This window comes from Contarinia nasturtii, unplaced genomic scaffold, assembly GCF_009176525.2.
Source record: "Contarinia nasturtii isolate CC-2019 unplaced genomic scaffold, AAFC_CNas_1.1 Cnas_scaffold_1830, whole genome shotgun sequence".
In the NCBI taxonomy this organism is placed as follows: Eukaryota; Metazoa; Arthropoda; class Insecta; order Diptera; family Cecidomyiidae; genus Contarinia; species Contarinia nasturtii.
Genome location: NW_022199161.1, coordinates 348 through 18,668, shown reverse-complemented (window position 1 = coordinate 18,668; position 18,321 = coordinate 348). Strand labels below are relative to the sequence as shown.

The 18,321-nt window shown below is 35.8% G+C and overlaps 1 protein-coding gene across 1 annotated transcript; it reads left to right on the top strand.

The window, feature by feature from the left end:
* The first annotated feature begins 671 nt into the window (after window positions 1-671).
* On the top strand, window positions 672-15,922 carry LOC116347338 (apolipophorins-like). Its single transcript, XM_031777898.1, has 12 exons — window positions 672-774; window positions 4,494-4,523; window positions 5,070-6,187; window positions 6,279-7,125; window positions 7,211-7,913; window positions 8,019-11,253; window positions 11,334-12,548; window positions 12,608-12,828; window positions 12,908-13,337; window positions 13,422-13,589; window positions 13,664-15,076; window positions 15,218-15,922. Exons 1-12 carry the CDS (start codon window positions 699-701, stop codon window positions 15,653-15,655), a joined length of 9,894 nt encoding a protein of 3,297 aa, XP_031633758.1. The 5' UTR covers window positions 672-698; the 3' UTR covers window positions 15,656-15,922.
* Window positions 15,923-18,321: the final 2,399 nt, after the last annotated feature.

Below are 18,321 nucleotides of genomic sequence, written 5' to 3'. Positions count from 1 at the left end.
CGATCGTCTGTATGTCGATGCAAGTGCCTACTGTGGAGTGTTTGTCATTGAAAAATAGGAAAACAACAAATAACATCATTCAACATACAGATGTTTCATTATTGATAACCAACGGAACGATACCAATACAACGAAGACAAAAATAAAGTATACACAATTACAAAACATCAAATATAAAAAGGAGCGGTCAGCATTTCAGTTTTCATTCCTTAAGCGCACACAAAACATCGACGACAAAAATTGATGAAAGTGAGTTCAAACGATGTATAAACATTCTTTTTTTTTAAATCTATTTAAATTTTAAAACGGTTTTCTGAAGGGGAAAAATCATGGTCGTTAGTGAAGAATCGTATTTTTTTTTTTTTTTTTTTTTTTCAATTGATTTCCAAGTGTGAATCTTCAATCTGATGGTGCAAATATAATCTGTTTGATATTGTGTTTTCTTGATTTTCAGTGATTTTTTATTTGAAATAAATTTAAATAATTGTTTTTCACATTTTTTTTGACACAATTGCTCGAAATTTGTATCACAGTTTGTTATTTCTTTCGTTTCAAACTATTTTTAAACTCCGGATATTTCTTTAAATGAATTTATTATTGATTTTGTGTCATAATGAAATAGACATATTGTATTGATTGTTGCATTTTTGTTCTTTTTCTACTCTTTTTAGGCAAATTAGGAAAGAAATTCGGCTAAAATGCTAAAATTTACATTATTTTTAATAAGTGTAGTTTTTTTCAACTGCATTTTTGCGGCGCCTCTAAATAAACAAGGTAAGTTTATTTTTGTAATTTTCCAAATTTCGTCTAAACGTTGAAACATAGTGTACCCACAGCAATCACTGTCAGTCAACATACTTCATATTCTTTAATGGTATGCACTTAAATATCCAATGAAAAACTCCAAACCCAAAATGAAAAGAAAATATGCAATTGTATTTTAAATGCCATAAAACGTAAAATCATATTTTGTGGTAATTGAGATGGTATCGCTTCAATTGATGTGTCGCTGTTGATAGTTTGTCGTGAATTTGACGAATTCATATTGGAGAGATGTTATGTTATTATTTATTTGGTTGTTGGTTTCTTTCATCGGTGTCGTATGCATTTGCAATGCTTTACACATGTCTGAGTGTATTTTCGGCGTGATTTCAATTTGGAATAATAGAGTGGCCAATTGAATACAATAAAGTATCCGGTAACAGATTCCGCATACGCATCTCAAGCGTACTATTTATATATATATATGTGTATAATGCTTTCTCGCGCTCCATACACGTTTCTTCACATTCATATATACAGGCCCGATTTTAATATCCTAATATTTTAAATTGGTTTATTGTGCGATCGCTGTTAAGTGTAGAGAAGCATAATACATAAATAGCAATACAAACAAATCGTGATCGTTTCGAGAACCTCTAACCATTTGGGAACCATCTCACGATATGCGATACCAACTTGGAATCACCTCAAGTAGAGAATATATTGTCATCTGGAACCATCTCGATCATTCTATTTTGAAAAGAAAAAAAAACTCATTTTGAATAACACAGAATTCGTTCCGTTCATTGTGTCGCATAGAAATTCAAATTGCTTTTGATTATCCAATGTCGGCTTTTAGGATATTTCAAATTAAGACATTTCAAACGATGATCGCCCTTTTTTAAGTGATTTGAGTCAATTTTAAAGTTTCTAATCCGACTTATGTTTAGATTCATTCTGGTAATCAAACGAAAAAAAAAATCCATGAACTTGAATTTGTTGTATGAGCTTATTTTGTTCCGCCACGATGATTTTTTCTTATCACAAGTACGATAAGTCCGAAAATATTTTCGAAACAACTGGTCTGCTTTCAATCAGTTATTGCAAACTACCAAACCCGAAAAGGAAGCTGCACTGATAGCGAAAAACAAACTCGTTGATATTTCATTGACCTCTAATTTTTTAAAATAGAAGTTCAAAAAAATCGAATACAATGTACATTTCTTTTCACATTTCAAGTATTTGTTTTCTTAGTTTCTATCAGTTTGCTCGGTCTCACACAAACTCGTGCGCACTGATATTTTGTGACAATACATGGATCATCAAGTTTTTTTTTCATTCATACACTCTCTCCGGCAATGTAATCAGAATTTCGCTTAGCTGCAACATGAAAAACCTTCGAACTTTGGCAATCATGTATATCATTCATGTTTTTTTTTCCTCCGTATATATCAGACCAAGTGTGAGAGGGAGAGTGAGAAAAAAACGTGTAGTCAAATCAAAAATTGATTACTACGACCGGAAAGCTGAATAGCATGAACAAACAAAAACGCTCATGAATCGTTAACAGCAACAACATGCATATTGGAATGCAAAACAACAACAAAATCAAAATGAAAAACGAGAGAAAATCAATTATTTGGAGAACAACAAAATTTATTATTTTTCCATTTGTTATCATTTTATGATTGAATTCAGCTAATTAAGCATTTGAATAAAGTATAAGTAAATAAGGTGGTTAAAGCGATGAAATGTGCTTTTCAGCTACAATTTTCCCCATCTCTATGTTCGATGTGATGATTTGTCATTTGTTTTTCGTAGCTTACCACCACGAGCCATACGATAATGCATAAAGTGCACAAGATAATCAAGCATCCATCCATTTTTTTTCTTTCACTTTACTTGATAAAATGAGCATGTTTTTCGAACTTTTTCTCTCACGTGCATAATCAAATCTATGTGATAATATTCATCGAAAATGTACGGACAATATATTGATCCGAATTAGACAGCTTTGATTGGTACACTTTTATTTTGATGACAACAACAATTTGTTTCTTCAATGTTAGTTGTTGTCACAAAATTCAAGTGTACCGATGAGCTGGCAAATTCGTATCAGCTGTGCTGATCAGTCAGCTCAATAAATTGTCTGATTTTTGTGTCAACCAAATTTGCCATCATAGTTCACTCAACTTTGCGACGAATGATAAGAGCATTCATTTGTTGAAAAGTATTCGGAATGGCCACATGGAAAAAATTACGATTATCAACAACAACAATTTGAATGGCAACGAAAAAATAATAATAATACGAAAATCAACGACATTTCATTATCACAGATACAAAAACTATTTTGTACTTTGTTGCTAATTGATAAGAAATAGAATATTGAGTAAAAACGAAATTCTGCAAAAATTAAGAAAAGAGAGAAAGATATAAGTGCTGATCGCTGATTATTCAATAATGATTTCCATACCAAAAGCATGCTCAATTCAAAGTTCGCGCTGATGTGGCATTGTCGTTATTCGTTGTCGTTGACACATCGTACATCGACCACATCAACATTTTTGAATTGAAATGAGAAAAATGTAACCGCCTTGCAATTAAAAAAAATGCCGCTTTGTAATGCTCTTGATTTATCTTCTCACAATATTTAGCTTACATTGATTCATTACAGTTATTTCATTGTTCGTTTGAGATGATTTGCATGTACTTTGAACGATTGACATGAAACGAGGCGATCATTAAATTAAAAATAATTTTTCCATTCATGATAAAAATCTGTTTGTAGAATAGTGTCAACAAATTGTTTACATCTTCGGATAGTTCAACTATATAATGAATAATTTCAATGTTTATCTGTTTGTGCTGTGAAATACGGGGCGACATTTCTAGCCCTTATGTGAACCTTAGTACCGTTTATGACGTTTAGCATGTACAAAGTACAAAATCAAGTATGAATATGAAATTAAAATTAATCGAATGAAAAACCGCAGGCAAATAAAGAACTAGCAATAGATTACAATTGCAGTATGCATGCATACAAGATTACAATGTGATGATATAACATTGAATTTCACTTAGGGAAAAGCGGATATATACTATAATAGCAGTGAAAAAACGCACACAAGATAATAGCAATACACTTTGAAGCATATGGCATTGTTGTTTTTGACGAAGAAAACGTCCTTAAATATCCAAAATAATTCATGTTAAAACAATGATATGCAATGCTTTTAAGAAATTACGTAGTTTTAATTTTCGTTCACTTTTTTTCCATTTAAACCAAAATTTCACTTGTGATTGTTGTTCGAAAAAAAACACATTCTCCTTGTAATGCTTTTGTTTTTCTTGCTTTTTTGCTCATTCTGTTGACAAACTATATTTCACAAAAATCACATGCTAGGGAGATAAAAAAAAAACGTCATGTAAATAGCGAAAGAGAAAGAGGAAAAAAGTGGTCGTAAACAAGAGACAATGCAAGGAAAGTAGAGGGAAAATTGATAAGTTTCGAATTGTTTTGTTTTCGAAAAATGAGACCTTTTTTCTCTGTGTTTCATTCTCTCTCTTTTGCTCGCTCACAATTCATTTCGTTCAATGTACTTTTGAAGTTATTTATATTAATTTTCGAGATTGTGAACAACAAGAGAAAAAAACATACACAACATTAAATATTTGTTATTTAATCGCATTTTGTTAATCTTTTGTTTTCTCTATATTTTATTTTAAAGGAAATGGATGCAAACAAGGTTGCCCATCAAGTGAGTATCATAAACAATTTATTTCTTTTTTTTTTTTGATTTTCTATATTAGATATTGCAATCTTCTTGAAAAAAAAAACAGATGTGCGAAATGCCAGAGCGTGTGTTCTTTGTTCCGAATTCAATGAAAGAGACTTTCAAATGGTGGTGATTTTTTTTCTCGTATCGGTTATTGACGACCTGTACAGTTCTTTATCACAATGTGAATTATTTTTAAATTCAAAATTATCTGTTTCAATGTTACTTTAATGAGAATTGTTTTGAATTACATCACTTCTTCTTGCTATTTGACTCGAATATAAGACAAACCGATTAGAGGACTTTCTTTTAAATTCGAAAACCATTTGGAGAGAGTTTAATTGGAAGAAGAACACATTTTATGTTTAAAAGAATGACCGAATGATTATTGCGCGATTTTAATCAAGGACTACTCTTCTATGTATTATCGTTTTTATAGATTTTGTTTTCATTGTTTCTTTTTTTTCTTTTCTTCTTTTCTTCTTCGTTCTGTCCCAATTCTATCGGACCCAAAATAAAAAATAACAGCAAGCAAAGGAAGCAAATTAAAATATCAACCCGGCCAAGTGTATAGTTATAATTTCGAAAGTACAGTATCAATTTCACTAACTGGAAATGATCCCCAAGATATTCAGTTGCAAGTTCAGGGTACAGCTCATGTGCACGGCTATTCAAATTGCCAATATGGTTTGGATTTGCATGATGTGACATTGATTGGACCGGATAAGGGCAAGACTAAGTTCAATAGCAAATTACAATTATCGAAAATCGTCCAATTCACATTGTCCGACGATAAATTGGAATCGGAAATTTGCGCCAGCCCAGACGATTCCGATGTTTCGTTGAACATTAAACGAGCATTGATTTCATTGTTGCAATTGAACGATGGAGCCGCTGAAGAGGTCGATATTTTCGGTAAATGTCAAACAAACTATGCCGTCACAAAGAACGATGATGGTTCATATGTTGTTACCAAAACTCGTGACTTGAACGAATGCAGTCACCGTGAAAACTTTGTCAGTGGTATTATTACTGGTGTTTTCAATGAAAACAGCAACATAAAATCGACCCCATTATTGACCGGCGATTTTACCAATGAAGTTCGTGTCAATCGCAATGGCATCGTTGAATCGGCTCAAGTTGTTGAAGATTATGTGTTGGTGCCGTTTTCAAATGGTGAGGCCGGTGTTCGTGCACGTGTTGTCACATCATTCCGATTGAAAGACCAAAAACCAAATGGCGGTGAAACACTATCGGTTTCAGTGCCACGTTCGTTGATCTATGAAAGCGTTAAAAAACCACAAGCCGTTAACTACAAAACCGCAAAAGAATCGCTTTTTGGCATTTGCAAAACATATGAACTACGTAAAAACACTGTTGGTGCTCAAGTTGCTGGCCAATTCACCGAAACCATTCGTTTGTTGCGCTACTTGAAAAAGGATGACATTTTACTATTGCATAAAGATGCAAGCAATCCAATTTGTCGCAAAGTATTTTTGGATGCTGTTTTCCGTGTTGCCAGCGCTGAGTCGATCAATGCAATCGCATCGCTATTGGAAAATAATAAAATTCATGAAAAACGTTTGGCCTATCTTTCATTCAATTTGGCTACATCGGTTAACAAGGAAACTATCAACATTTTAACGGTAAATTCAAATTTCTTCTAATTCATTCACCGCAAATTGGAGAGATCCATTTGATTCTTTTATTTTTTTTTTTTTTGTAATAAACATGTAGAAATTGCTCGAAAAGGACGTTCTAAAAGAAGGTTATTTGAGCATTGGAAACTTGGTCAAAAAATACATACAAGATGGTAACGAAAATGATGCTGATCTCGTGAAATTACTTGATAAATTGGCCGACAAATTGGGTAACTGCAAAAGCGCAAAACGTCACCAAGAAGATATGATTGTTGCCATTTTGAAGGGATTACGTGGTGCTAAAGGTATCACTGGATCACTTTTGGATAAACTGGTGAAATGTGCAAGTGAAGGTAATGCCGGACGTGTTCGTGCCGCTGCCATTCAAGCATTTGCATCGGCCTCATGCGACAACAAAATCCAATCGGCTGCATTGAATCTCTTGAAAAATCGTAAAGACGATTCGGAATTCCGTATTGAAGCATATTTAGCTTTGGTCGATTGTTCATCACCAGAAATTGCCGATGAAGTTTCAAAATTATTGGATGACGAACCTGTTTATCAAGTTGGCTCATTCATTGTTTCGCATTTGAAAAATTTGCGCGCATCAACCGATTTGTACCGAGAAAAGGCCCGTAAAGATTTTGCTGATGTTACTGCATCACAGAAATTCCCAAATGACATTCGTAAATTCTCATTCAATCATGAATTCTCCTATGAATTTGGATCGCTTGGTTTGGGTGGTAGCATTGACAGCAACGTAATTTACTCGCAAAAATCATTCACACCACGTTCACTTCGCACCAATTTAACCGGTGAATTGTTCGGCACAAGTTTCAACATTTTCGAACTGAGCGGACGTCAAGAGAACTTCGATTTGGTGTTGGAGCGTTATTTCGGTCCCCAAGGATATTTCAAAACATTGAATAAACAGGAGGCTTTATGTAAGTTGTTTTGAACAAATGTCAAACAGAAAATAATAAATATAACGATAATTTATTTACCCTTTTTTCCCCTTTTGAATCGCAGCAAAAATCCATGACTACGTTACTGGTGGAGCATATCGTCCCAAACGTAGTATTGCCCAAGATGCGGACAATTTCGGAAAAGATTATGTCGGTTCATCGGGTCGCGATGTTGATTTTGATTTTTCGGTGAAAATGTTCGGTTCGGAATTGTATTTCTTAAGTTTGGGTGACAATCTACCATCAGAGAGCAAAGATTTCACAAAAGAATTCGGTCGCTTATTGCAAAACTTCTTGAAAGATACCAAAGAACGCAAAAAGAAACAATATGAAGTTCACGCGTTGTTCCTTGATGCTGAATTCTCTTACCCAACCAGTTCCGGGTTTCCATTGAAGATTCAATCACAAGGTGCGGGTGCGTTCCGTTTGGAAGCTTCACTCAAGGCTGACATTAAGGACATTCAAGCCAATCCAAAGAACACGAAATTCGCGGTCAGCGTTTCGCCAAGTTACAACGTTCAATTGACTGGAATTATTAGCGTTGATGGTTATGAAATAACGACCGGTGTCAATGTTACCAGCAATGTGCACAGTGCTACTGGTGCCCAATTGTCATTCGAGCTATTGAACCAAGGCAAAGGCGTTGATGTTAAAGTTGATTTTCCACTTAAAAAACAAGAAATTCTCAGTTTTACCCATGATATCGTTTTTATCCAACAAAACTTGGGCCATCCAAGCATTACACACAATTTGAAATCGGCACAAAAGTAAGTTCGTTTTGTTGATAAATTATGTTAGCTTCAAATTTAAATGGGAAAAATGTGGATTACATAAGTAATAATACCAAAATTGTTTTTTTTTTCTGTTCACAGGAAAGATGTTAGCAATAACGAAGATTGTTTCGATCAATTCCAAAAATATTTGGGTGTAACCGTTTGCTATGAATTGAAATACAAAAAAGGCGAAAAATTGGCAAACAGTCGTTTGTTCCCATTGAATGGGCCAGTTCATGCATCGGCTTATATTGAAATTGAAAAACAATACCATTTTAATGCCGCATATGACGATTCAGTTCAACAAAAACGGACATTAGAATTGGTGTTCGATACACCCGAATCAGTAGACAAACGTAAAGTATCGGTTAAATTCGAAGGTGCCATTCAACCAAAGGCATACCTAAGCGCAGAAATTGTATCACCGTACAAATCGGTAAAGGCTGAAATCGGTGTCAATAATGACGACAAAGAATTGACCATCTATGGACAAGCCAAGAGTGATGCCTTGCAATATTTGTTGAAATTCGGTTTCAGAAAGAGTGGATCAGGTACACGTCGTGAATACACACCAATCATTGAATACAACAATCCAGAAGCAATTCCATACAAAGTGAGCGGAAAACTAATTGTCGATTCATCACAACCACCGAAGATGCGATACAATTTCGAAAAATTGACCATTGAGCCAGCACAAAGTGATGGAAAATTTGGTCCATTGGTGTTTGATGGATGGTTTGAACATGAGAAACTTGAACATTTTGAAACAGCTATGGATGTTAAATACAAGGATAATACGGCCAATATTAAAGGTAACGTTATTGCGAAAAACCAAGAATTGGATTTGGATTTATCACTTTTGAGTGATGTTGCTGAATTTGCCAACGGTCGTGTGAAATTCCATTACAAACGTGGTCAAAAACAATGCAAAAACTCATTTGTATTTGTGTATGGCCGTGACTTGGAATCGACAACCAAACGCATTGAATTAACCACCGACTATGAATTCGAGAAAAAGGACGATAAATACGTTAGCATTGCTGGCAAAAACACGCTCATCATATCACCAATCCCAATCAAACTTGTGCTTAACGGTGGATACCGTGCGGGACATTTTGACTATGAATTTATTGGTGGCTATGCCAAGAGTGAAGTAGCATCAAAATTGAATGCTGATGTAAACAAGAAGAGCAAAGGCGATTGGAATATTAAAATCAATGGAGCTGTGAATAATCACAATTTTGAATTGATATCATCACGTGACATCGATGATGCGGCTCAACGATCGGTCGTTAAAAATGAATTGAAATCAAGTTGCGGAGCCAGTGTTTCTGTCAACGCAAAATTCGATAACAATTTCAGCACTCAAAAGATTGATTTTGCTGCCGACGGTGTTATTGTAGTTGGACGTGGACAAAAACCATTGAAATTGGACTTTAAATTTGTGCTCAATCCAAAGAATGCTCAAAGCAACGGAAAATTGCTGGCCGACAATGCAGAAGTCATTTCATTTAATGCCGTTCTCAATCGTAATGAAGGCAATGTCAACAATCCAACCACCGCAAAATTGGATATCAGTGTTCCAGATTTTGTATCGGCTCACGGTGATTACAATTCGTTGAAAGGTAAAGGTAAATCGGAATTCATTGTAACATTCCAGAAATTCGATCGTAAAGTTAAAGTTGTCTCCAATTACGAACTTGGCGCCAATAAATTCGATTTGCGTAACGATTTCTACTACAATTTCGAAAAGGATAATTCACGTCACGTGGTATTCGAAACAAAGAATAAATATCCAAGCAATTCATTCGAAAGCGTCAACGAAGTCGATATTAACGGCGAGAAATTCCATTTTGCAATCGATGGAAGCAAAACCGGTAGCTTCAAGAATGGAAAACAAAATGGCAAATTCACATTGCGTTTGCCAACACAACGTGAAATTGTCGGTACATTGGACCGTCAAGTAGATTATACATCAGCAAAGGCAACCTTATACAGTGTCGCTAAGATTACCGACACCATTGCACAGGGTGGACGCAAACAACGTTCAGTTGAATTAAGTTACACATTGAAAGATGGAGACCGCGAAAAACGATTGTTTGATGTTTACCAAAAGCTTACACTCACCGATTTTGATTCAAAATCAATTGTTGTCGACACACATTTCAGTCATTTGCCAAAAGGTAGTTACAAATCAGCTTTGGCCAATGTTAAAGTCAGCGGCTCTGTTCCACATCCAGTTGAACTAAACGTTGGCATTGATGAATACGGCGCCGTCCATGCTGTTTACAATGCAAACTTTAAATACGGTAATGCTGGTGCGGTACAATTGGATGGTTCATTCAAAGCACTCAAAAATGAGGAGAACGCCTATCAAACGGAAGCTGAATTGAAGATCGATGGCAAAAAATACAAAGTTTCAAATGTTGTTGTTGCTTCACACTTGAGCCCATCGTTCACTCTTGATGTTTATTATCCACAAGAGAAACACTCACAGGTTGCTGTTGCTGTGAACCGTATTGCTGATCGCAAACATAAATTGAGCGTACGCTTGGTTAATATCAATAGCTTACAATTGACTGGTGACGTTGAATTATCTTATCCAAGCGTTGAAAACTTTGGTTTGATCATTGATTTGGATTCGGCCGCGCTGAAAGCAAATAAATTGCACATTGACATTCATTCAAAACAAAGTGGCAATAAGAAAGGTATCGAATTCAGTGCAACTGAACAAAATAAGAACATTATTAGCGGAACGGTCGATTATTCGGTGAAACAAGAAAATGGAAAGGAAGACGCCTATCAAACGGAAGTTGAATTGAAGATCGTTGACAAAAAATACAAACTATCAAATGTTGTTGTTGCTTCAAACTTGAGCCCATCGTTCACTCTTGATGTTTATTATCCACAAGAAAAACACTCACAGATCGCTGTTGTTGTAAGCCGTATTGCTGATCGCAAACATAAATTGAGCGTACGCTTGGTTAATATCAATAGCTTCCAATTGACTAGTGACGTTGAATTGTCTTATCAGAGCGTTGAAAACTTTGGTTTGATCATTGATTTGGATTCGGCCGCGCTGAAAGCAAATAAATTGCACATTGACATTCATTCAAAACAAAGTGGCAATAACAAAGGTATCGAATTCAGTGCAACTGAACAAAATAGGAACATTATTAGCGGAACGGCCGATTATTCGGTGAAACAAGAAAAAGGAAAGAGCACTATTGAAGGCAAAGGCAATGTTAACTGGTATGATAAATCAAGCGCACTCACCTTCCAATTTGTACGCAGCACATTCAATCAAGCTGAAAACAACGAAACCGGATTTAGTGTAAGTATCTTAATTCTACATCCATTTTTTTGTTCTTATTAATAATTGTTGATTGTAATCGATGGATCTCTTCAATCTAGCTGGTGTTCAACGGTCAAATTGGTCCAAAGAATGTTCAAGCCGAATTGAAAGCAACCAACCGGGAATTCCATTTGCAACAAACGATTTGTGAATCGGACAAACCATGCGTTCACTTAAAGGTTACATCGATTTTAAGCGATGTTGATTGGAAACATTTCACTCACAATTTATTGGTTACATTTAATTTGCGTTCACTTGGTTTTCCTCATGAATTCAACTTGAAGGCAGATACCAAACGTGATGGATACTTCATTGAACATACATTTGATACACAAATCCAATCGGCCGATCAAAATAAATATCAATTCAATGCATTCGTTAAACCAACAACGGCCGGTATTGTGCTTAGCATTCCAAAGCGAACGGCTGCCGTTGAAGCAACATTTGCTTATCCAAAAGATGTTATCGGTGTCTATCAAGCAACTATCACCAGCTACTTGGATAAGAAAAACAATCCAGGCAAACATAGTACAATCGGTTTCAAGGGTGAACTTAAACGTCCCGGCAAAATGGCATTCATTGCAACCGGTGCTTTAGTCGCCAGTCATCCATCGGTCAAAGAATTGAAAATTAGCGGTGAATCCGAATTTAATGCTGATAAACGTTTGATTAGCGGTAGCCTTACATTTGACGTATTTAAAAACACAAATCAAGCTATTGTTGTTGCTGCCAAGTATGCCAATAGCGATTCGTCATCAAAAGGATTCAATCTTACATCGGAATTGTCATTGAAGAGTCAAGGACTTGGCTTGAACTATGTATTCCGCGATAATGCTGGTGTTAGCTTTGCTCGTCGTGCAGTCTCCTACACATATGAATTCCGTGGCCCAACAGCAAAAGAACGGTTCGGCGTTTACTTGGTCGGCGATCCAAAGAAGGTTGATTTCAGCATTGTTTTATTCGACGAAGAATTGGTGAAAGGTAGCGGTGAAGTGGATGTTGCCAAAAAGACAGCATCGATTCAATCAACTTATAAACTATTGGGAACCGAACCAATTCATTCGCATGCCACCGCCTCATTGAATGCTTTCAATGCAAATATCAAACAAGGAAACTTCTTCTCAATTCAAGCCGATGTTGCTGCTGCCAAAGCATTGAGCTTCAAGGCAATTGGAAATCAAAAAACACTATTGAACTTCAATGTCGCATTGGATCAAGCTAATCTTTTGTCAACCAACTATGATGTGAATGACAAAGAATTCAAAGAATTCTTGGTAAGTGAATGAAGCAAAGTTTTTGAAGGAAATTTTTTTAATTTTTTTGTGACTTACAGAAAAGCGCCAGAACCAAGCTTGCCGAAGATGCAAAACAAGCTCGTAATGAATTCGAATCACGTATTAACCAAGCCAAAAACTTATTGACCACACAAGTGAACAGTGTCAAAGAAAATTTGCCCGATTTCTCGAAATTAAACGCCGACTACAAAGAAGAATTCGAAAATTTCAGCGATGACCTGTTGGCCGACAAATCGATCAAAGAATTGGTTGATCTATTGTAAGTGTTTATGAAATAATAGTTATGCGAAGTGTATTTGCAAATGCCAACCAAAATTAATTATTGATATAATTTTCAGCAAACACACGTACGAAGCTATAAACAAACCTGTTAGCGAATTGTTGCGTGCTTCGATCGAAAACTTCAAACAGGTCTCAAAAACAATCAACGAATTCTTTAAGCAATTGTATGAAGGATTCAATGAACGTATATTGCCATCGCTTAAAGAATCATACAATCACATTGAACAAACACTATCAAGTGTATTCGATGAATTGTTCAGCTCGCTCGCACATTTGTTCGAACGTTTGGTTGAATCGCTCAAAAAATTCGAATATGATTTCAAAAAAATCGGAAAATCGGCCAGCGAATGGTCAAAAGGAGCCGGCAAAGTACTTGGTGAACAATGGTCAATTATTCAACGTGAACTTGAAGACATTTACAAATTGATTTTCGATCATCTTAAATCGTTGCCTGGACTTGAAGTCATCAAGGAGAAATACAATGAAGTAAGTTGTTGATGCAGATGACGATTGGACATTCTCCATTCAAAAACAAATATTTAAGGGTATATCGATTTCATTTTAAAATAGCTCGTGCAAAGAATACCAGTTAGCGATGCTGAAGAACTTAAGAAATTGGCTGAAAAACCATTGGCCACATTGAAAAAATGGCTTGAGTGGACTCAAGAGCGATTACAATCATTGGGTGTTGATTCAGCCGACGATTACTATGGATTACCATTTGTGTGGTTCCAGAAGGTAAGCAAATGATTTCATCTTTCATATTTAAATACAAATCGTAAAAATGATGCCATTAAATGTGTCAATTACAGAATATACACTACTTCCCAAAACTCACCACCATGAAACTCAGCATTTTGAATTATGCAATGCATGAACCATTGCCATCGCTTAAAGATGTGTTGCTCACTTACCGTCCATACGCTTTCAATCCATTGTATTTGGTGCCACCATTCCCGATCGAAGGTCATGTTGTCGAAGGTGAACACCTGTTCACATTCAGCGGTGATCAATTAACATTGCCAGGCGCTGCATGTAACTACGTACTTGCTAAGGATATTGTTGATGGTAACTTTACTGTTCTTGCTAAAATTGTTGACAAAAAATTGCAATCGATCAGCTTGGTTGACAAGAGCGGCGAATCAATTGAATTGGCTGCCAATGGAAAATTATCGGTTAATGATAAAGCAAACGAATTCCCAGTTCTTGAAAAATCATTGTACGCATGGCGAACATATTACAGTGCAAGCTTGTATTCAACATATGGTGTTCAAATTTTGTGCGCATTGGATTTGAAGGTTTGTCACATTACTGTCAACGGTTTTTACTTTAGCAAATTGCGCGGTCTATTGGGCAACGGTGGCTACGAACAATACGATGCCAAATCGTTACCGAATGGAAAGATCTCAGATAGTTCTTCACAATTTGTCAATGCGTATAAATTGGTAAACTCATGCCCCGACGTAAGCATTGATGAACAACACAAGCATTCCGATGACGCCAAAAGTCCAGAATGTGAAAAAGTTTTCGGTTCATCATCATTGCGCTACGCAAGTTACATTCTTGACTCAAAACAATATTTCGAGGCTTGTGAACATGCTGTAAAGAGTGCAGCCAACAAACAACAAGTTGCCTGTAACGTTGGTTTCGGCTATGCTTCATACGCACGCTTGCAAAATGTTCCAGTCAGCATGCCAAGTATTTGCCAAAAATGTGAGGTCATTGACGATAACAAAAATGTAAATTCGTATGAAATCGGAGAACGATACACAGTAGATAGTGGTAAAAAAGCTGATATTGTCTTTGTAGTCGATACGGCAATTGAATCAAAATCGCTTACCGATTTGGTGCAACATTTCGTCACCGAATTGCGAAAACAATTGAAAAAAGAATACGACGCACATATCAGTGTGATTGGATACAAAAAGGGTGAGAAATATCTCAGCCATTATACAACCGATGGAAAATTGGACGTTTCAAATTTCCACTTGCCTAAGAACTTGGAATACATGCCTAAAGAAGAAAAAATTGTATCGCTCAACTGTAAATACATGGATCCAATCTTACAAACATTATACGATACAAGCATTAAAATTCAAGAAGAACTCAGTCTATTGGCCGATGGTCGTGCATTCCGCGAGGCTCTTAACTATCCATTCCGTTCAAATGCCCATCGATCAATTGTTGCCATTCGGTCAGACGTTCTACAACACTCATCGAATCCGGTAAGTTTCCAATTATTGTATAAAATTTGGTGATCTACGACTATTTATAAATAATTGAAAAAACTTTGAACTTTTAAATTATTCATAAACATCATGCATAATGTTGTTTACTAATCATCATATTATATGTTCATTTACCAGATTAAATTGCTCGGCGCAAAGGCTGTCAATGAAATTGCCAAAGGAATGGGTATCAATCTTCATTTGCTTGCGCCAACACCCGAATTGAAATTCGATAACAACAAAGAGGTCAACAATATAGTTGGTTTCAGTGACAAACAAGTTTTGTATTTGCCAGGCCAGAAAAAACACAGTGCGGATCGTCAACATTTGCAATACGGTCTAGATTTGGGAATTGATATGGTTAGCGAAAATCATGGATACGCATTCAGTTTGACCAACTACAATGCACTCGATGCACCGAACCAAAAATCATTTGTGAAAATCGCCGCACAACATATCGCTCAACAAATCACTAAAACCGAAAGTGTTCACGAATGTGTCTGTATTCTCAACCATGGCCTTTTCCCACGGGAATATTGCCGTGAAACTGATAGAAACATCAAAAATCGAAAATAGATAGACGAAGATTGATTTGTAATTTGTGAGAAAAAAAGAACAAACGAAAAAATCTCAAAAAAATGCCTTTTAGTCAGATAATTTCATACAATTATTTTTTTTACCGATGTAACAATTAAATTTCTTATTTTTTCCTTTTCTCATCATTTTCTTTTTATGTTTGAGTAAGTTTGCTTAGTGTCTCGTTTATAAAGACTATTGATGAAAAAATTGTAATTAAACAAGAATAATAAAATGAACAAAAATGTTATTTAGTTTTGGTTTAAATATCCGACATTTGGTTCAAATTGTAATTAGTAATACATTAGTATTGGGGGTGCAACTTAAAAACCGGAATTTTTAAATGAAAAATGAAGGTTTATTTAAAGGAACATGTAAAATATATTTTATTCAAAGTACTGTCCATCGTTAGCCACTACTTTTTCCCATCTTTCTGGTAGCATACGGATTCCGCGTCGAAAGAACGTCTCATCTTTTGAGGCTATCCATTCATCGACCCAATTTTTGACTTCTTCGGAAGAACGAAAATGCTGCCCAGCCCAGCCATGCGTCATCGATCGAAATAGGTGGCAATCGGAAGGAGCAATGTCTGGGCTATACGGCGGGTGGGGTAAGACATCCCATCGATTTGCTTCCAAATAGTTTTTGACACGCTGTGCAATATGTGGCCGAGCATTGTCATGCAGCAAAATCACTTTATCGTGTCTTTGCTCGTATTCAGGCCGTTTTTCTCACAATGCTTGGCTCAAACGTATCAGTTGTAGTCGATATCGTTCGCCCGTAATGGTTTCACCCGGTTTCAGCAACTCATAATAGATACCACCTTTCATATCCCACCAAATACAGAGCATTGCCTTGAAACCATGAATGTCTTGCTTTGACGTCGATTGTGTTGGTTGGCCGCGCTTTACATATGCTGGTTTTCGCTTGGGGTTATCGTAATGGATCCAATTTTCATCACGAGTGACAATTCGATGCAAAAAACCCTTCCTTCTCTGTCTTTGAAGCAACTGTTCGCACGTGAAAAATCGCCTTTCAACGTCTCTTGGTTTCAATTCATGTGGCACCCAATTTCCTTGTCTTTGAATGAACCCCAATGCTTTCAAACGTTTTGAAATGGCTTGATGAGTCACTCCCAATGATTGTGCAAGCTCCTCTTGCGTTTGACATGGATCCTCATCGAGCAATGTCTTCAATTCTTCGTCTTCAAATTTTTTTGGTTGTCCTGGTCGTTCTTTGTCACTGATATCAAAATCATTACTTTTGAAGCGTTTAAACCAATCGTAACATTGGGTTTTTGATAGAACATGTTTACCATAAGTTTCCTCAAGCAAACGATGACTGTCAGCAGCAGTTTTCCTTGCGAAAAAATAGCCGAGTAAAACTTCCCGCAAATGCTGTTTTTTTCTCCAGTTCGCAAAATTTTCCATTGTTGATAAAAAAAATGTTGCACACAAGATAAAATATTTGTTTTTATTGTTTTGACAGCTGTTTAATGGCACTTTCAAATGACATCTAGCGTCAAATTCCGGTTTTTAAGTTGCACCCCCAATATATTATTTTTAAAATTATTATACAAATCTTTTTCCATTTTTCTTGTTCACCTAATTTTTCGTTATTAGGCGAGTACCGTCAATTTTCGTTTTGTTTCGTCGATGTTTCTGTTCATCGTTCGTTATTTCTCCTTTTTACATCAATCGCCAATATCAACGATACATCCAAACTTCAATCAGCAATCGACAAGTTAAGGATGTGGTGTGACAACAACAAACTGCATTTGAACCTGGACAAATGCTCGATCATGTCCATATCGAAAAAGAGAGACAAAATAATGAATTCGTACTCTTACGGCAATCATAATTTTAAAAGAGTGAGTGAGCAAAGAGATTTTGGAGTCATCTTCGACAACAAACTCAACTTCATCAAGCACATCGATTCTATTGTGGCCAAAGCGACATCAGCACTCGGATTTGTGAAGCGATTCTGCTACGATATTCCTGATGTCCATACTCTGAAATCTCTTTACTGTGCACTTGTACAGTCAATTTTGGAATATGCCAGTTTGGTATGGCTACCGTATCATGGCATACACAAAAACAAAATTGAGTCATGCCTGCGTCAATTCACAATGTTCGCACTCAAAGAATATCCAAAAATTTCAAACAACTTTAAAATTTCATCGTACAGCACTCGTCTAGACAAGCTCAATATGCAGTCACTTCAAAGACGCTGTATAAATGCCTCAATTTTATTCATATTCGATCTACTGCATAATAAGATTCATTGCCCATCGCTTAAAATGGAGATTGCTCTAAATCAAAATGAACGCATCCTGAGAAATATCGAATATTTCAAAATCAACGACAAATTATTAAGAATCAATCCAACTGTGCCACTTAATCAAATGTGCAAAATGTCAAATTTAGTCCACGAACTTTTTTCTACGCAAACGAACAGATCAACATTCAAAAATCGACTTTTAGCTTTAAGTGATGAACACTTTTCCAACTTGTCATTGGTGTCTAACCATAATACTGTTTTTTTGAACGATCTAATGTGATTCATTCTGATATTTATTCTATTTATTTATATCTACCGCTTTGACTAATTGTATCCGAGTGCAATTTGAAATTTTTTACTATTAGCTATTTATCTATTTTATTGAT

What these genes read in the sequence shown, in the direction of transcription:
- LOC116347338 (XM_031777898.1), top strand. Translation starts at nt 699, where the DNA reads ATGCTAAAATTTACATTATTTTTAATAAGTGTAGTTTTTTTCAACTGC. An exon ending in CAAACAAGGTTGCCCATCAA is followed by an intron (nt 4,524 to 5,069) that starts GTGAGTATCATA and finishes AAAAAATAACAG; the next exon opens with CAAGCAAAGGAAGCAAATTA. An exon ending in AAAGAATTGGTTGATCTATT is followed by an intron (nt 12,829 to 12,907) that starts GTAAGTGTTTAT and finishes TATAATTTTCAG; the next exon opens with CAAACACACGTACGAAGCTA.